Source organism: Pinus tabuliformis, chromosome 5_2 (assembly GCF_031772625.1).
Source record: "Pinus tabuliformis cultivar Carrire ecotype Pingquan chromosome 5_2, CPIR1, whole genome shotgun sequence".
NCBI classification, from domain to species: Eukaryota; Viridiplantae; Streptophyta; class Pinopsida; order Pinales; family Pinaceae; genus Pinus; species Pinus tabuliformis.
In genome coordinates this window covers 1,065,074,901-1,065,095,951 of record NC_142306.1, presented here as the reverse complement: position 1 = coordinate 1,065,095,951, position 21,051 = coordinate 1,065,074,901, and the positions used below count along the sequence as shown (strand labels likewise).

General features: G+C 38.5%; 1 protein-coding gene across 1 annotated transcript in view; it reads right to left on the bottom strand.

The window, feature by feature from the left end:
• Positions 1-2,048: 2,048 nt before the first annotated feature.
• LOC149162915 (peptidyl-tRNA hydrolase, mitochondrial-like) overlaps positions 2,049-21,051 on the bottom strand; it is a 131,277-nt gene continuing 112,274 nt past the window's right edge. The window contains exons 5-10 of the mRNA XM_089435307.1: positions 4,528-4,578; positions 4,182-4,255; positions 3,421-3,479; positions 3,239-3,315; positions 2,711-2,844; positions 2,049-2,372 (exon numbers count right to left, since the gene is read on the bottom strand). Of these exons, the coding sequence (XP_089291433.1) occupies positions 2,728-2,844; positions 3,239-3,315; positions 3,421-3,479; positions 4,182-4,255; positions 4,528-4,578 (378 nt within the window). The 3' untranslated portion in view covers positions 2,049-2,372; positions 2,711-2,727. The remainder of the gene's footprint in view (positions 2,373-2,710; positions 2,845-3,238; positions 3,316-3,420; positions 3,480-4,181; positions 4,256-4,527; positions 4,579-21,051) is intronic.

The window sequence follows — 21,051 nt, the reverse complement described above, 5'->3', positions numbered from 1 at the left end:
TATGGGGAACCTTTTTGTTATCAAGAAGCAGTAGACGATATGGATAGCGAAAAATGGAAAACGACTATGGAAGAAGAAATAGATTCCTTAGCCAAGAACAATACCTGGGATCTTGTAGAACTTCCTGAAGGGAGAAGTGTTGTTGGATGCAAATGGGTCTTCAAACTGAAATGGAAAGTTGATGGAAGTATCGAAAGGTATAAGGCGAGACTGGTAGCAAAAGGGTATTCTCAGGTTGAAGGTATTGACTTTCATGAGATTTTTTCACCAGTTGTAAAACTTGTTTCTATTCGTACTGTGTTGGCACTAACTGCATTACTTAACCTTGAGTTAGAACAGTTAGATGTTAAAACATATTTTCTACATGGTGATTTGAATGAAGAGTTATATATGGAACAACCAGAAGGTTTTGTACAAGGTCACAACAGAAGATTAGTTTGCAAGCTTAGGAAATCATTGTATGGTTTGAGGCAATCTCCCAGACAATGGTACAAGAAGTTTGATTCCTTCATGGTGAGCCAGAACTTTATTAGAAGTGAGTATGATCATTGTGTATACTTCAAAAGTTTCAATGGCATATTCATTATCTTAGCTTTGTATGTTGACGATATGCTTATTGCAAGAAAAAGCATGGAAGAGATCAACAGGTTAAAGGCTCAGCTCTCTAGGACGTTTGATATGAAGGATCTTGGAGCAGAAAAACATATCTTGGACATGGAGATACACAGAGATAGGAAAAATGGTAGGCTTTGGTTATCACAGCATAAGTATGTGGAGAAAGTACTTGAAAAGTTATGTATGAACAATGTGAAACCTGTTAATGTTCCATTAGCTTCCCATTTTAAGCTTTCTTCGGTTTTGAGTCCTAGAACTGATGAAGAAAAGCAGTATATGTCTCATGTACCATATGCAAATGCTGTTGGCAACTTAATGTATGCGATGGTATCTAAAAGACCTGACATTTCACATGCAGTTGGAGTTGTCAGCAGGTTCATGGCAAATCCAAGTGAAGAACATTGGCGAGCAGTGAAATGGGTGCTTCAATATCTAAGAGGCACAAGTGAACATTGCATCATCTTTAATGATAGTGAAGGATCAGTCTGCGAATATGTAGACGCTGATTATGTAGGTGATTTGGACAAAAGAAGATCTACTACAGGTTATGTCTTTACTCTTGCAGGTGGAGCAATTAGTTGGATGTCAAAGCTTCAAGAAACAGTTGCATTGTCCACTACAGAAGCAGTATATATAGCTGCTTCAGATGCCAGTGAAAAAGCAATTTGGTTAAAGGGTCTACTTGATGAGATTGGAAGGACGCAGGAGAAAGTGAATGTACTTTGTGACAGTCAAAGTGCTATTCATTTGACTACAAATCCTGCTTATCACAACAGAACCAAGCACATTGATGTAAGGTATCATTTTCTGAGACACGTGATCGATGGCGGAAAAGTAGCTCTTCAAAAGGTCCATACACGAGAGAATTGTGCAGACATATTCACAAAGCCAATTACAGTAGAGAGGTTGCGATGGTGTTTAGCTTCTCTTGGCATGGGCAAGGGATTATGAAAATTGTTGTCAAGATGGAGTTTCTTGGAAATTGACAACTAATTATGTAAATTTGGGTAAAATGTATTAGTTATTAATAAGTTAGTTTTTATACCAAAACATCAGTTATGTAACTAAGGAGACTCATATAAAACTGATGAATGCCCGAACTATTGTAAGGAGAATCATTTATTGATTGAATAGAGATTCCAATCCCTTGCCCCATGGATGTTTCCTTGACACTCTATCAGGGTTTTACCACATAAATCCTGAGTTATTACTTGTGTGGTTGTATTCAATTTCCTGTCGGTTTCATTTCTTTCTTGTTTTATAACCTCCATTAACTACAACATGGTATGCGTATGCTTGTGAAGAGTGATCATAAGGACAAATAAAAATGCTTCAGAAAACCAACCATTATTACGGAATAACCAACACGCATACCATCCTAATGAATACCTGTTAGCATCTATGGGACCCCTTATCATGCATACAAGATAATATAAAAGTAGAAAAATATAGATAGTTATCTATTACAAAATGAATAGATAATAATAATGGCATGAAAGGTTCAAGGCACAATACTATTCATTCTTCTTGATGTAGCAGAAGAAATTTTGAAAGCACAGCAGCTTTAACTATGTAAAACACACCTAGTAACAAAATAATTATGGGCAGTGTAAATACCAAAACATTTAACATTCAAATATGTATCTATTTTGAACCCTGCATTTTTGTGCTCTGTTGACAATAGGAGCACTTATGTCAAAGCCTTCATTTTTTTAAATCCTAATGGCGTCTAATCCGTCCTGAAGAGTGAAGTCCATCTGCATCAACCCACAAAGTGAAATTCATAAGCCTGTAGTAGAGTGATGCTCTCAAAAACCAACCATTATCGCTGAATAACCAGCCTGCCTACCGTCGTAAGGAATACCTGTTAGCATTTGCCACACCCCTTATTATGTATACAGTATATTCTAAAAGTAGAAAATTATGAATGTTATCTATTACAAAATGAATAGATAATAATGATGGTATGAAAGGTTCACGGCACACTACTATTTACTCTTGATCTAGCACAAGAAATTTTGGAAGCACGGCAGCGTTAAACCATGTAAAACAAACCTAGTAACAATATACTTATATACAGTGTAAATGGCAAAACCTTTGGCATTAAAATATTCAGCTATTTTGAATCCTAGCTTTTTGTGCTCTGTTGACAATAGTAGCACTTTTGTCGAAGCCTTGATTTATTAGAATCCTAATAGCATCTAATCCTTCTTGAAGAGTGAAGTCCATCTGCATCAACCCACAAAGTAATATTAGTAAACTTGTAGTAGAGTGAAGATTATCAGTCAGTTCATAAGTACAAAATTAATTCTGTTTAAGCATCTTGAAAACAGAAATACCCCAGTTATGGGATGTATTACTGAAGTTTTAGTTCATTCAGCATATTATTAACTAGTCACTTCCTTTGTTTTCTATTCCCCCCCCAAATTGTTCTCTTTTCCTCCATCCAGATTTTGGTGCATTTGTCTCTTTCTTTTTAATCCTTCATAAGCTGGCCCTCTTCTAATGTCTCATAAAATAGAGTTGTTAAGGATCTTGTGAATTTTCAGAGAAAACACAAACTCCTGGTCACAGCGTCTAGTAATTTACTGAATAAAAAAAAAGAAAAGAACACGAGGAATACCTCTTCCCGTTCACTTTTAGTGAATGGTCGAAGCACATAACTTGCAGGGTCCATCTTTCCAGGTGGCCTGCCTATGCCTGAAAATGATTAGGAAACCATTTAACATTTGGCAGTGAAGGAAAGTGGTGAGCATCTCATATAGAAACTCAAAAACAATGACACTAATTGAGGGCAGTGCTTACCAATTCTTAAACGTGGAAATTCACGGCTCCCTTTGAAATGATTAATTACGCTTTTCATCCTGTGTTTTATATGCAGCGAGCAAATTTAAATCCAAGCAACAAGGATCATAGAAAGCTCACATGCTGCAACCGAATTTGAATTTTACATGCATAAAAGCTTGGACATCGAATCAAGTACAAAGTCTGTATTTTGCAGTGTGTTCAACATCTATTTTTATAAGCCTTATTCATCCCACCCATCATATTGCTAGCACGTATCCTTGACAATCATTAATATATATTTTAACAGTTAAAATTCATATCTGCGTTGTTTACAGACAATTTGGGATGCTGACTTAGCTAAGTCCTTTAAATTATTGCATTCCGGTGAAACCTAGATAAATCTAGTAGGAAATAATGGAATCCAGTGAGCCAACTGATCCTCTAGACAGAGAACCAGTTCCCAAATACCAAAGGAGATCAGAAAAAAATAAAGTAGCTAAAGTATAGTAATAACAAGGGCTATTTTTGACAAAGGCAATGACTAACAAATATCTCACAAAACAAAACTTGCAGTGAGTTTTCACGAGAAATCAAAATTCAGAAAAAGCCAGAAACCAAGAAGAAGAATTACTAAAATAAAATAGACTAAAATAGAGACATGACAAGCAAATAAATGCAAAGTCTTTCTTACACCAAACTAAGACAGCGCAGTTTTGGAATTAGAGACAACGACTCAGTAATATTAAATGAGAGTGGCCTGGGATATATTTAAAATCTACCCGTTATGGCCTCCATGTCCACCTTTTGGCAGAAGTCTGAGTGTTGCAAATGGCAGATCCATATCATCAAATATCTAAAAAATAATAATAAATTAGTATCGTTATGCAACAAAACATACGGATTTACAGTATGCATAATGTGGATTTGCAATCTCTACCATAAGGGTAGCAGTGGCCTCTTTTTGCAGATTGCTAATCTCTTCATAAGAGGAATAATTAAACTATTTTGGAGAACTGAAATCTTTAACAGATACGAAAGGAAGTGCTATTGTAAAAGATTGAAAATGTGCAGAAACTCAAGAAAGAAATAATTGAATTTAATAGGATTGAGAGAGAAAAGCAATACCAAAAGTACTTGATTGAGAGGAATCTTGTAGTATGCGACAAGTGGCCCAACCTTCAATCATGCAATGCAGAGAAACTGTTAGAATAGTGTAATTCAAGTGATCTAGGAATTTGTTAATTGTGTAACTGCACATAAGTGGGTACATATTTTCATTTTGTGCACCACACACACATATTAAAGGTGAGCATTAGAGAAGGATACACCATAAGAAACTTGTTCAATTAACAAATGTAGAAGTGATTTGCACATACTGCAAAAATGGAGGAATAATAATTACCCATAAAGTATCTTGAGAAATCAAATTTAGTAGTCACTAAAGAGCTTGTCAGTCAGTGGCTGCAAATATCTATCCTGACTTTCAAACTTAGGTCAGAACAAAATCCTAGCATATGACATTTATTTATACGCCAATCCCCTTACAATAAAACTATTTAAAAGAATCATATACACAAACCATACAATTCAAGAAGTTGTCATGCTAGGATAGTAGAGAGAAAAATGCCAGTCAAGGCACATGCCCACACACACAAAAAAGGCAACGCTAGTTCATATAATTTACAAGTATAATACATATGTATTTATGGATATAAAGGATAACAATTAATATCGAAAAGGACCAGACCACTAATCTCCCAACAAATTTGAAAAAAGGAATATCATATGTGAAAGTGATCATGAATCAAGGAGGTAAATCACTCCCCTATTTACACTAGGGCAACCAATTGATGTAACTCAAAATTAGGCTTAAAAGCCCCCAAAAGTGTGAAATCCATCAACAAGGTAAATAGGTCATCAAGCCAACCACCAAAGATAGCCTCTATAATGAATAAACATGAAAAGAACCTCAAATAACCCCCACACGGGTAAAAATCTCTCCAAGGGTGACATCATCATTAAATGGGCATGTTTGTCCATGAAAAGGTGCAATGAATAGCTCAAGGGGTGTGTCTCATCACATAATTCATGTCTCTCAATCCAAAAAAGTGCCCCATCACCAAAATCTAGTTGAGAGGGAGACATCTGAAAATTACATTTGGAGATAACTCTACATATCCTATAAAGGAATATGGTTTTGTTTATTTTCATCTGGATCAAGGTAAAACTATCTCTTCAAGAAGTTTTGTATGTACCTGGTTTGAAAAAGAATCTTCTACCTATATCTGCCTTAGAAGATAAAGGAATGAAAGATGTTTTCATAAATGGGAAAGTTCTCACTTGGCCAATGAGATCTAGCATGAGAGATGCCTTCACTTTGGGACCAAGATTTGAAGGTCTTTATAGAGTCAATGGAAGACCAATCCATGCACTGATTCATGACCACAATCATCAATGTGAATTTTGGCACTGAAGGTTCGTACATCTACACTATAAAGCATTGCCTCATGTGAGAAAGATGGTTTCTAGAATGCTAAAGATTAGAGTGGATCATGATGGGGTCTGCCAAGGGTGTGCAAGTGGAAAGCATGTAAAGGGACCATTCCCTTCAAGCAAAAGCAAAACCAGTCAGGTACTTCATCTTATACATTCTGATTTATGTGGACCTATGACTATAACTTCTCTTGGTGGCTACTTGTATTATATAATTTTTGTGGATGATTTTTCTCGCAAAACATGGATTTTCTTTTTGAAAAATAGAGGTCAAGCATTTTACATGTTCAAAGACTTCAAAGCTTTGGTAGAAAAGAAAACTGGAAAGCATATCAAAATATTCAGATCTGACAATGGAGGAGAGTTCACTTCAAATGATTTCATTGACTTTTGTAAAGAAGTTGGAATCAGGAAAGAGACCATTGTACCATATAACCCAAAACAAAATGGTGTGGCCAAAAGAAAGAATAGAACTATCATGGAAGTAGTCAAAGCTATGTTGCATGATTAGAAGCTACCAAAGTTTCTATGGGGAGAAGTTGCTAACATTGTTGTCTATGTCCAAAATAGATCTCCACACCGAGCCTTAAACAACAAGAATCCTGAAGAAGTCTTCACTAGTGAAAAGCCCAAGGTTGGGCACTTGAGGATCTTTGGTTACCCTGTCTACTTTCATGTGCCAAAGGAAAAGAGGAACAAGCTGGAAGCTTCAGGTAAGAAAGGTACGTTTGTCAGTTATTGTGAAAATTCTAAAGCTTACAAAATATTCGTGCCTGGTCAAAAAATTATAGAGTTTAGCAGGGATGTAACATTCGATAAAGATGCAACTCTTGGAAAGGCAAGAGACACTCCTCCTCCTCCTGCTAATGCTAAAAGTCAAGATGATGCCTTAGATGCTCAAGAAGATTGTGAGTCTGAGCCTGACCTTGCTGATGAACCCATGGGGCCCATGGACCCTCCTCCATGTGATCCTCCTGCTAGAAAGAGACCATTATGGCTTCGTGACACTTTACAAGATGTTGATAGTCATGCTACCCCCAAAGGAATCTTTAGAGAAAGCAAGACACCATGTTGGTTCCATGGATACGTTGTAGCCATGAGCAACATTATTCAAGCTAAACCATGCACTTTTGAAGAAGCAGTACAAAATCATGTATGGAAAGATGCAATGGTGGAAGAATATGAGTCCATCATACATAATGTGTATGGGAATTAGTTCCAAGACCCCAAGGTAAGTTTATAAGGCTACCTGTATCAGGTAGACCTTCCCACTAATATAGTGGGCTTCGCATGCCTATCTAGGAAGGCTTAACAAAGGAAGGAAGGAAGGTAGGTGGTCTACTTTCATAGGGACTAATTAACCCCCCGCAAATTGATAGTTGGTGAGGTTCAATGGCTTGGTTTAGTGATGGTGTTTAGTTTCAATAGAGGACATGCCTTTCCAACAACAAGAAGCAAGATCCGAGATCAAAATTGATGTCTTAGGGGGACAGGGGTACCTCATTGTAATTTAGTCAATTATTTAATATTTGTTAATAATAATTAAACAAATAGTAGTTATTAATTATTATTAATAAAATTAAAGACTTTACAATTACAATTTAATTCCAACAAAAAAATTTAATTTGATTTGAAACATTACATTTAATTTTAAACATTAAACTCAACTTTAATTTATAATTAATAAAAACTAATGAAAATTAATTAATAAAATAATGAAAACTATTTTATAATCATTAAATAATAAACAACAAAAATTTATTAATAATCTTTAAAGAAAACTAGGTATTAAAAACTAAAATTAAAATTAAATCATTATCTATTGTTTCACTCTCCTTCCATCAGAACTTGTCGGTTGTCATTCATTCCCATCCTAGCCCACACCTTTATTTATTGACCCTATTGAGTTCTGGCTTATTCACTCATGGATCTATCCTGATGATGAACAACATAGGATTATTTAAGTTGTAAAGGCTACAGTTGTATTTATTTCGATGTTTACCGTATAATACTATAAATAAATTGATTCAGTAAGAGAAATATAATCAGTTGTTGCAGTAGTGAATTGGGTCACCAATTTTTCACATCCCTCCCATCTGTTGTTGTTGCAACTGCAACTACTACAACTGAGAAGCATCTGAAATAATCGGTCCCTGCTATTGAAACAGGTTCTCCACCATACCCATATGTTCTCTGAAATAGACGAACTTAGCTCTCCCTAGATCTTTTGGGATTATATCTGCAACCTGCTCTTCTATGGGAACATATTGTAGCTGGACCGCTCCACGTTGTACACAATCTCTGATGAAATGACACCGAATATCTATGTGTTTCGACCTGTCATGAAACATTGGATTCTCAGAGAGCTTAATGCAACTCTAAGTATCACAGTAGACACTGGTTGCCTCCATCCTCCGCCTGACAAGCTTATAGAAGCTTCCGAAGCCATATAGCTTCGCACGTAGTTGTGTTTGCTGCCATATACTCTGCTTCTGCAGAGCTCAATGCTACCAATTTCTGCTTCCAACTACACCAAGAAACCATCCCTGATCCAACGCTGAAGCAATACCTAGAGGTACTTTTCCTGTCCACTGAATTGCCTGCCCAATCTGCATCTGTGAATCCTATTGACATAGATTGTCATTGATGTCAATATGGCAATATTCGAGGAGCAAATAGAGCTATCGGAGGAGCCAAGAGGAGCAAACAGAGCCACCAGAGGAGCAAACAGAGCAAAGAGCAGACAGAGCCACCAGAGGAGCAAATAGAGCAAAGAGTAGACAGAGCCATTGGAGGAAGCAAACAGAGCCATCAGAGGAGCCAAGAGAAGCAAACAGAGCCACTAGAGGAGCAAACAGAGCAAAGAGTAGATAGAGCCATTGGAGGAAGAAAACAGAGCCATCAGAGCAATGGAGGAAGCAAACAGAGCTATCGAAGAGCAAAGGATGCATTTACACTATCGGGAGCTATTGGAGGCCAAAACCCATCTATATATACATTTAACACTATCGGTGGCAAAAACATATATATACATGCATTTACACTATCAGAGGCAGAAAGACTTAGTTGGATTGCATATACACTATCAGGGGCAAAAAGACTTAGTTATATGCAAATACACTATCGGAGCGGAAAAGGCAGAATTTATATAAGTATGCACAGAATACACTATCGGAGGCGCAAACGGAGGCCAAAACATATATATTGCAAATACATTATCCAAGGCAGAAAGCAGACTTGAAATTTTATGCACAGGAGCGTTGAGTCTTATCGGGTCCGACACATAATATCGCATCGCTATAAGTGAGTGGTCTACGTTAAGGTCTAGACCTGAAACTTTGCGATTTGCGATTGTCGACATATATCGCATCGGCACTTCGGGAGCGGGAGTTACAACGTGTTAAGCAGCCCATTGCAATCGCCGGTAGCGATTAACGATATCGCATCGGACCTCCGCCAAAGGCAAGTGCTGATTGCGATGAATGTTGCGGACCGAATGCAAAATTATAATTGATTTAAAGCTCTGTCGCGTCCGCCATGTTAGAAGTGACCATTGCAAGTTATAAAGGGATGGCGCGATATGCTGCCACTACCGATTGCGATTTCACTGTGGACCCGATGCAGGGATAGATGAGGGTACAATAAAATTTGAAGTCTGCCCCTTTAACAGTTTCACTGGTTTTTCTCATATTTCCTGTGTATTTGAATATTGGCTTTGCGTGCAGTTTGAAGGCAAAAATGCTTTAAGAAATGCTCCTGATAGTTCAAGAGGCTGAACTAATGCCGATTGCAATTGCGATTGGGACGTGGCATGTCCGTTAAACAATGTTGTCCCTGTGTATGCCTGTTATCATTGAAAAATGGGGCTCTATTACAGTTTTTAACACACTGCGACCGAAAAGCCAGGAGGCTGAATGGAAAGCCCGCGCAGAGAAAACCGAAAAGCCAAATCAATGGAGAAGAGGGAAGCCAAAGGGCAAGCCAGCGAAGAGGACGCTGAAGCAAGCATAGAAGTAGCTGAAGAGTCAGTGGGAAGCGGAAACGAATAGTCAAGAGGCAACAGGAATACAAAAACAAGAAAAACAAGGAAGTGTGAGTGTGGATAATTAGAGCGAGAGGAAGCCGAAGTAGAGGCAGAAGAGGCAGGAGAAGCAGGAGAACAGGAGTAAAGCTGAAGCTCAGCAGGCTTGGGAGCAAAGAACTACAACAAAACAGTTGATATCAGATTTGGGTTGGAGCCTAAGAGGTTGGAGCCTCAGAACTGAACAGGATTGAAATCCTTTGGAGTTGATGCTCCTAAGTGTTGAACTATTGCAAGACAAAGTTGGTGCTCTAGAGGTTGGAGCCTCACTGAAGTCCAAGTTGGAGCTTGGCAACTAATTGCAACCAGTTATATATATATATATATATATATATATATATATATATATATATATATATATATATATATATATATATATATTGTATTTATTTCATTGCACTGTTTGTGTTAATAAAAGCTTTAATTCCAGCTATCTATTTCTGTGTTCCATATGTATATGTGTTTTTGGTAATAACAAGAACAATTAAAAAGAAATACTGATTCACCCCCCTCCCCCTCTCAGTATTTCCAACAATTGGTATCGAAGCCGGTTTCTTCACATTAGCCTAACAGCTTGGAGAAGGATTCGTAGTCATGATGAGAAATCACGAAGCGTCAGGAAAACCTCCTCTATTTGACGGCACCAACTTTGGTTTCTGGAAAAAGAGAATGACCTAGTACTTAATGTCCCTTGTACCTGAAGTCTGGCATTTCGTTCTAAATGAGTACCAAATTCCTACGACTCTTCCGACAGATCAAGACGAGAGGAAAGCCTACATTGCAAATGCAAAAGCCTTGAACTCCATCACTAGTGGAATCACTGATTCCGAGTTTACAAAATTCATGAACTGTAACTCTGCCAAAGAAATGTGGGATAAGCTAGTTGGCTTATACAATGGAGACTCTAAAGTTAAGAAGGCAAAGCTTTAAACTCACAGAAGGCAATTTGAAAGTCTGAAGATGGAAGATGAAGAAGATATTGCATCATACTTCCTCCGAGTCGCTGAAGTGGTCAATTCTCTTAAAGGATTAGACGAAAAGATTGAAAAACGTATCGCTATTCAAAAGGTCTTAAGATCTCTTCCAAACAGATTTGACTCCAAAATAAGCGCCATAGAAGAAGCAAAGGATCTAGATACTCTCAAGATGGACGAACTCCATGGAATCCTTACTGCCTATGAGATGAGAAAAGGTGGCCCAAGCTCCAAAGATGCAGCATTCAAGGCCTCAAAATCAAAGAAGGGGAAAGAAAGGAATGACTGTAGTGATGACTCCGAAGTGGAATCTGAATTGGCTCAATTTGTACGAAAGCTGAAGAAAGGATCTAAGCTTAAAGGCAAGTACCCTCTTATCTGTTTTAAATGTGGAAAAATAGGTCATTATGTAGCAAAATGTCCTCATAAACATGATAGTGATGATGAAGGAAATTCTAAAAGAATGGTATACAAGAAGAAAGGGTTCAATAAGAAGAACTTCTTCTCTAAACAAGATGAGTCTGATGAGGATGAATTTGTAGTCATCAAAAAGAAATCAGATGAGGAAAGTGACCATGATGAAAGCCAAGAAACATTATTCATGGCATTCACAAATGATGATGACTCAGGGCTAGAAGGAAATGTAGATGAACTGCTAATAAGTGCCATTGAAGAAAATGAGAAATTACGAAATAAAATTATTTCTCTCAAGGTAGAAAACGAGGAAACTAGAAGAAGAGAAGATCTCTTGGAAACAAAGCTAAAAGAAAAAGAAGAGACTTGCGAAGAACATGAAGCAGAAATAGTATCTTTGAGGAAGGAATTGGAGCAAGTCAAAAAGGGCTGGAAAAGCTCACAAATACTTGAGACTATCCTAAAAAGTCAAAAACCCCAACATGACAAGTCTGGAATAGGTTTCAAAGGAGAATCTTCAAGCACTAAGAATAGTGTGAAAAGCTATGCCGATGCACTTTCCAGCAACCCAAAAGAAGAAAAAGTATGTTGTCAAAGGCGCATCCTAGAACCGAAGAGTGGAGAGAGAATAACCCCAAAGAAGAATGTGGATTCAAATCATGGATATTACAGCAAATACAAACTAGCATTCCATCAAAGGCCCATCTCAAATCCAAAGAATGAAGCTGGAGTAATTCCAAGGAAGGAAATTGACTCAAACCGTGGCTACTACAACAGGTACAAAACTATCTTTCTTGGACATTGTTTTCATTGTAAAAACTTTGGTCATCAAGCTAGACATTGCATGGCTCGCAAGAGTGAAACACCAAAGCTAAAGGATCAAATAATCAAACCATATGCTCCCAAAAGGTTGGGACAAATCAAAACCTTCAATTCGTTTGATCCCTTGACCAAATTTGATCTAATTTGCTCATTATGCTACAATAATGGACACTATGAACAAAACTGCCCACTCAAAGGAGGAAAAGCAAGTAGTGAGAATCCCAACATGGATAAATGTGGCCTGGCTCTATATGCTCAAAATAATGAAAATCATTGGTTTGTGGATAGTGGGTGCTCCAGACACATGACAGGAGACAAAAGGAAGTTTGTCTCATTGAGCAAAAAGGAAGGAAATGTGTCCTTTGGAAGTGGATCTAGCAGAATTGCGGGAAAAGGAATTGTTACCCTCATCAATGGAAAAGGAAAAGCTCAAGATGCTCTGCTAGTAGACAGGCTCAAACACAATCTCCTGAGTGTCAGCCAAATCTGTGATCAAGGACATAAGGTTGTCTTTAGCACCAAAGACTGTGAAATAAGGAACTCTTCCTCAGGGGAACTTGTGGTGAAAGGGGTTAGAACACAAGACAACATTTACATTCTAAACAAGATTCAAGAAAATAAATGCTACTTGAGTCAGACAGATGAAAATTCGTTGTGGCACAAACGACTTGGATGTACAAGCTTCGAAAATCTGATCAATATCAGCAAGATTAAAGTTGTACGAGACATCCCAAGGCTATTCAAACCAAATCAAGGAGTATGTGGTCCATGTCAACATGGAAAACAAACCAGAAGCAGCCACAAGACCAAGGAGCTCTCTACATCAAAGCCCTTGGAGATCATCCATGTTGATTTGTGTGGACCAACTAGAAATCAGGCACTCCAAGGAGAAACAAAATGAAAAGGACTCAAAAATTAAGTGCCTCAGAACAGACAGAGGGGGAGAATTCACATCAAAAGAGTTTAATGAGTTCTGTAATATTCATGGAATTAAAAGGGAATTCTCTACTGCCAGAACACCTCAGCAAAATGGGGTAGTTGAAAGAAGAAACTGAACAGTCCAAGAAATGGCAAGAACAATGTTATTAGCAGCAGACTTGCAGCCAAAATTCTGGAGAGTAGCAATCGGGACAGTTGTCTATACCTTGAATCGAACTCAATTAAGACCAAATTGTGAAAAAACTCCTTATGAGTTATGGAAAGGAAGACCTGCTTCAGTAAAGTACTTCAAGATCTTTGGAAGCAAGTGCTTCATAAAAATCAATGATGGCTCACCAGGAAAGTTTGATTCTCGAGTTGATGAAGGCATATTCCTTTGATACTCTACATGGAGCAAAGCTTACAAGTGCTACAATTTTCGACTGAGGAAAATAGTGGAAAGCATTGATGTAAAGATTGATGAAGATCTTCCGAAAAAGAAATTGAAGAACATGAAGATAATCTTCTCATTAAAGAAGAAGAACCTAAAGAAAAAGAAGTTGATCAGGAAGAAGAAGAAGAGAAAAAGAAACACCTCATACCCCTTCAAAGATGAAGTTTATCTAGAAATATCATCCAGAAGAGCAGATTATTGGCAATAGAGATGAAGGGATGCAAACCCGAAGAAGGATGACAATTACATCAAAGAGAAACGTTATTGCTCTTCTATCCATGATAGAACCAGAAACATTTGCACAAGCAAAGATCCTCAATGGGTAAAAGCCATGGAAGAAGAAATGTCCCAAATTGAGAAGAACGAGACATGGGCGTTGGTACCTCGTCCAAAGGACAAAAACATAATAGGAACCAAGTGGGTATTCAAAAATAAAATGAATGAAGAAGGAGAAGTTATCAGAAACAAGGCAAGGCTTGTCTGCAAGGGCTATTCACAAATTGAAGGAATTGACTTTGAAGAAACATTGGCACTAGTAGCTCGTATGGAAGCTATCAGGATGTTCTTGGCATTTGCTTGCTTAAAAGGATTCAAAATCTATCAAATGGACGTAAAATCAACATTTCTGAATGGGGAACTCAAGGAAGAAGTCTACATGGAGCAACCAGAAGGATTTGGTCTGATGGAAGAAAGAAACTTAGTCTGTAAGCTGAAAAAGGCATTATATGGATTGAAACAAGCACCCAGAGCTTGGTATGCAAGATTGGATCACTATCTACAACAACAAGGCTTCAAGAAGGGAGTGGCAGGAAGTAATCTCTACATAAAGACGGATGAAGGTAAGTTGCTAGTCACACTTGTTTATGTTGATGATCTGATTTTTGCTAGCAATAATGATGAAATGAGCCATGAATTTTCTCAAAACATGTCAAGAGAATTCGAGATGTCAATGATAGGAGAGTTATCTCACTTCCTTGGACTTCAAGTATCTCAAACCAGAGCAGGATTGTTTATATCTCAAGCCAAATATCTAAAGGACATGCTTAAAAGATATGGAATGGAGGACTGTGCACCCATGAGCACACCTATGACCACAAATTGCAAATTAAGCAAAGATGATGACTCCCCTCCAGTAGATGCAACTCATTACAGGTCAATAATTGGAGCCCTTCTGTACTTAACTGCTACAAGACCCAATATAATGCAGGTAGTAGGAATGGTGGGAAGATTTCAATCAGCTCCCAAACAATCCCATCTGTTAGTTGTAAAAAGAATTTTGAGGTACCTGAAAGGAACTCCTGATTATGATCTTTGGTACCCTAAGAGCTCAACTTTGACTGTAACTGCATACACCGACGCTGATTCAGCCAGAAGTGTAGATGATCGAAAAAGTACGAAAGGAAATGCATTCTTTCTGGGAGACTATTTAGTAGCTTGGCTCAGCAAAAAACAAACATCCATATCATTATCCACAGCCAAAGTCGAGTATATAGCTACAGCAGACTGTTGTACTCAAATACTATGGATGAAGGAAGCTCTAAAAGATGTCAACATAGGTACAGATCAACTGATTACCATCTATCGTGATAACACAAGTGCTATCAGTCTTAGCAAAAATCCAATGATGCACTCAAAGACCAAACATATACCAATCAAGTATCATTTCCTTCGTGAACAAGTAGCTGAACAAAACATCATCTTGGAATATATCAATACTAAGGAGCAGATAGCTAATATTTTCACAAAACCTCTTCGTCAAGAAGCATTTGAACATCTTCGTCAACATATGGGGGTTATTTCTTTAGCATCACTTAAGTTCATTCATAAAGATGTTGCAGGACAAGGCGAGCAATTCTAAGGAGCTGAACAAAACATCATCTTGGAATATATCAATACTAAGGAGCAGATAGCTAATATTTTCACAAAACCTCTTCGTCAAGAAGCATTTGAACATCTTCGTCAACATATGGGGGTTATTTCTTTAGCATCACTTAAGTTCATTCATAAAGATGTTGCAGGACAGGGCGAGCAATTCTAAGGCGCTGAACAAAACATCATCTTGGAATATATCAATACTAAGGAGCAGATAGCTAATATTTTCACAAAACCTCTTCGTCAAGAAGCATTTGAACATCTTCGTCAACATATGGGGGTTATTTCTTTAGCATCACTTAAGTTCATTCATAAAGATGTTACAGGACAGGGCGAGCAATTCTATAGGGGGAGCAATTCAACAGGGGGAGTCCGTATGCATTCCTTTGCCACTGATGTCAAAGGGGGAGAGAAGAAGAATATTGCCATCAATAACAAACGGGGAGATTGTTGACATAGATTCTCATTGATGTCAATATGGCAATATTCGAGGAGCAAACAGAGCTATCGGAGGAGCCAAGAGGAGCAGACAGAGCCACCAAAGGAGCAAAGAGCAGACAGAGCCAATGGAGGAAGCAAATAGAGCCATCGGAGGAGCCAAGAGGAGTAGACAGAGCCACCAGAGGAGCAAATAGAGCAAAGAGCAGACAGAGCCATTGGAGGAAAGCAAACAAAGCCATCGAAGCAATGGAGGAAGCAAACAAAGCTATCGAAGAGCAAAGGATGCATTTACACTATCAGGAGCTATCAGAGGCCAAAACCCATCTATATATGCATTTAACACTATCGGCGGCAAAAACATATATATACGTGCATTTACACTATCGGAGGCAGAAAGACTTAGTTGGATTGCATATACATTATCGGGGGCAAAAAGACTTAGTTATATGCAAATACATTATCGGAGCAGAAAAGGCAGAATTTATATAAGTATGCATAGAATACACTATCGGAGGCACAAATGGAGGCCAAAACATATATTTTGCAAATACACTATCGGAGGCGGAAAGCGGACTTGAAATTTTATGCACGAGAGCGTTGAGTCTTATCGGGTCCAGCACATAATATCGCATCGCTATAAGTATAGACTTGAACCTTTGCGATTTGCAATTGCCGACATATATCGCATCGGCACTTCGGGAGCGGGAGTTACAACATGTTAAGTGGCCCATTGCAATCACCGATAGCGATTAACGATATTGCATCGGACCTCCGCCAAAGGCAAGCGCCGATTGCGATGAATGTTGCGGACCCGATGCAACATTACAATTGATTTAATGCTCTGTCGCGTTCGCCATGTCGGAAGTGACCATTGCAAGTTATAAAGGGATGGCGCGATATGCTGCGACTGCCGATTGCAATTTCACTGCAGACTCGATGCAGGTATAGATGAGGGTACAATAAAATTTGAAGTCTGCCCCTTTAACAGTTTCGCCAGTTTTTCTCATATTTCCTGTGTATTTGAATATTGGCTTTGCGCGCGGTTTGAAGGCAAAAATGCTTTAAGAAATGCTTCCAATAGTTCAGGAGGCTGAACTAACGCCAATTGCAATTGCGATTGGGACGTGGCATGTCCATTAAAAAATGTTGTCCCTGTGTATTCCTGTTATCATTGAAAAACGGGGCTCTGTTACAATTTTTAACACACAACGACCGAAAAGCCAGGAGGCTGAATGGAAAGCTAGCGCAGAGGAAACCGAAAAGCCAAATCAATGGAGAAGAGGGAAGCCAAAGGACAAGCCAACGAAGAGGAAGCTGAAGCGAGCATTGAAGAAGCTGAAGAGTCAGTGGGAAGCGGAAACGAACAGTCAGAGGCAACATGAATACAAAAACAAGAAAAACAAGGAAGTGTGAGTGTGGATAATTAGAGCGAGAGGAAGCCGAAGTAGAGGCAGGAGAGGCAGGAGAAGCAAGAGAACAGGAGTAAAGCTGAAGCTCAATAGGCTTGGGAGCAGAGAACTACAACAAAATAGTTGATATCAAATTTGGGTTGGAGCCCAAGAGGTTGGAGCCTCAGAACTTAACAGGATTGAAATCCTTGGGAGTTGGTGCTCCTAAATGCAGAACTATTGCAAGACAGAGTTGATGCTCTGGAGGTTGGAGCCTCACTGAAGTCCAAGTTGGACCTTGGAAACTAATTGCAACCAGTTATATATATATATATAGATATATATATATATATTGTATTTATTTCATTGCATTGTTTGTGTTAATAAAAGCTTTAATTCCAGCTATCTATTTTTGTGTTCCATATGTATATGTGTTTTTGGTAATAACAAGAACAATTAAAAAGAAATACTGATTCAACCCCCCACCTCTCAGTATTTCAAACAAATCCACATAGTCTGACATCATCCCCTCAGGTATATCTCAACCCATACTCGATTGTGTTGTGCACATACCTCAAAATACGCCTCATTATTGCCCAATGTACCCTCTTTGGTTCTACCATAAACTGACTGAGGGTATTGATCGCGAAGAAAATATCTGGCCTAGTGTTGACTAGATACATGAGAGAACTGATAAGTTGTCTATACAACGTGGGGTCGACATCCTTGTCATCTGATGCACTTATCTTCTTCCAATTGGTGATCTTGGGCGTAGACATGGGTCTACAATCCTGCATTTTGAATCTCTTCAAAATGTATGTAGCATATCTTCCCTGCCTAAGCAAGATCTCCTCGTCCTTCTACCACACTTCCAATCCTAGGAAATGGTGCATCAACCCCAAATCCTTCATATCAAACTCTGTTGTCAAGTTCCTCTTGCAGTCCTCTATGAGCCCTGATGATCCTGTCAAGATGAGATCATCCACATACAATATTAGGATGAGCGGTTCACCCTTTACCGTCAAATAGTAGATGTTGGGATCTGCATCACTCTTGACGAATCCCATCTGTTGCAAGTAGTTGTTGATCCGACCATACCGTGCCTTGGGAGCCTGCTTGAGCCCGTATAAATCTTTCTTACATCTGCACACATGAGTGTGCCTCTCATGAGTCTCAAAGCCCTCTGGTTGTTCAATGTACACCTCCTCCTCTATCACCCCGTTCAAGAATGTTGTCTTGACATCCATCTGGTGAATCTAACATCCCATCTGAGCTGCTAGGGATACAACTGACCGAATAGAGGTGTATCTAGAAACTAGAGCGAAGGTTTCCTCATAATCTATCCCTTCTTTATGTGCATACCCTTTTGCCACAAACCTAGCCTTGTACTTCTCCACACTACCATCTACAACATACTTGATCTTATAGATCCATCAAGAACCTATGACTGACATGTCCTCAATCCTTAGCGCTACCTCCCAAACATCATTCGTCATGATAGAGTTGTATTCTTCTACCATGGCATCTATCCACACCTGATGTTGTGCGCCTCCTGAAAGCTAGAAGGTTTTGCAACCTGAGCTACCAATGCTTGATATCTGTTAGGTTCTTTGTGCTCTCTTTTGCTCATCCTAAGCTCCAGCAAACTCCTATGCATCTCTCAATATCTGACGAACCTCTCTACTAGCTAGACCACTAGTAGTGGGAGGTTCTGCCAGCTCCTCATCCTGCCCCTACTACTTTGTTTCCTGAGATCTCACTGGATTCCGTGCTCCTGTACTGGATCCCTGTGACTGTCCCACTGGTTGTTCCCATTGAAGTTAGCCCATACTAGCTTTGGCATAGAAGGTTTGGACACCTACACTACAAAATATTACCAACTCTAAACACAATGGTGAATGGAATCCCTGAACTTAAGGAGGATCATGAAGGAGTTTGCAAGGGATGTGCATTAGTTAAAAATGTTAAGAAGCCATTTGGAAGCAGTGCTTCAAGATCTAAAGAAATCCTGGATCTCATTCACTCTGATATTTGTTGTCCTATGTCTACAAAATCTTTTGGAGGTCTATACTATGTGACTTTCATTGATGACCACTCAAGGAAGACTTGGATTTATTTACTTAAGTCCAAGGATGAAGTATTTGAAAAATTTCAAGAATTCAAAGCAGAAGTAGAGAATCTTACAGAAAGAAAGATCAAGGTACTAAGATCTGATAATGGAGGAGAATACACATCAAAGGAACTTATAACTTTCTGTAAGGAGGTTGGAATTAAGAGGGAGTTGATAGTCCCATACAATCCAGAGCAAAAAAATGGAGTAAAATGGAAGAATCGTATAATTGAAGAAAGTGTTAGAGCTATGTTACATGATCAAGGCTTACCTCAATTTCTATGGGGTGAGGCATCCAAAATAGTTGTATATATTCAAAATTGAAGTCCTCACAAGACACTTGACAACATGACTCCTGAAGAAGCATTTACTAGGAAGAGACCATATGTAGATCATTTACGAATATTTGGTTGCCCTATCTACATTCACATTCTAAAAGATAAAAAGAAGAAATTGGATCCTACAAGCTTGAAGAGCATATTGGTTTGGCTATAATAACTCTTCAAAGGCATATAGAATCTACATAAAGGAAGGGCACCGAATTGAAGTTAGCAGAGATGTGATCTTTGATGAAAGAATTGCATATAAGAAGTCCAAAGATCTCCCAATTGATTCCGATGATGAAGAACTACCTATATTTGAAGAATCTCCAAGGGAAGAAGAAGATTCCAATCATGAAGAAGAAGGTCCCAGTGAACCTGTGCAGCATGTCATAATCCCTGAAAATCGAAAGAGACCAAATTGGTTAAAGTCTACTCTTCAAGAAGCTGAAGGACATATTGCAACAAAAGGTACATTCATGGAAAGTAAGAAGCCTAAAAGGTATTCAAGGTATGCAGCCTATATGACAAAGTTAATTGAAGTAGAACCATCCACCTTTGAAGAAGTTGTCAATCATCAAGAATGGAAAGATGTTATGAATAAAGAATATCAATATATAATGAAAAAGGGAGTTTGGAAAATCATTCCTAGGCCTAATGACAGATCCGTGGTAACTTCCAAATGGCTCTACAAGATTAAGCATTCAACAGATGGAAGCATTGGAAAGTACAAAGAAAACTTTGTGGCAAGGGGTTTCTCTCAACAATAAGGCATCAATTATGAAGAGACATTTGCACCTACAACTAGATACACAACTATAAGATCGTTAGTCTCTTTGGCAACATGTATGGGATGGAACATCCATCAAATGGATGTCAAAACAACATTTTTGCATGGTACAATTGATTAAGAAGTGTATATCGAACAACCCTTGGGATTTGAAGTGAATGATAGAGAAACTCACGTTTGCAGATTGAAGGCGGCACTTTATGGCCTCAAGCAAGCTCCAAGGGCCTGGTATGCTAGGATGGACACATATCTACAAAGATTGGGCTTTCAAAGAGTTATGCAAATCCAAACCTATATATCAAAGTAGTGAAGGATGAACCAGTCATCACCCTTCTATATGTGGATGATCTTTTCATAACAGGTGTGGAAGGTCGTATTCAAGAATGCAAGAGACAATTAGCAACAGAATTCGATATGAAGGATCTAGGGTTGATACACTATTACTTGGGGTTGGAAGTATGGCAAAGACCTGGTGAAATATATCTAGGTCAAGGGAAGTATGTGATTAAGATGTTGCAAAGGATTGGCATAATGGACTACAAACCTATTACAACCCCCATTGATCACAAATT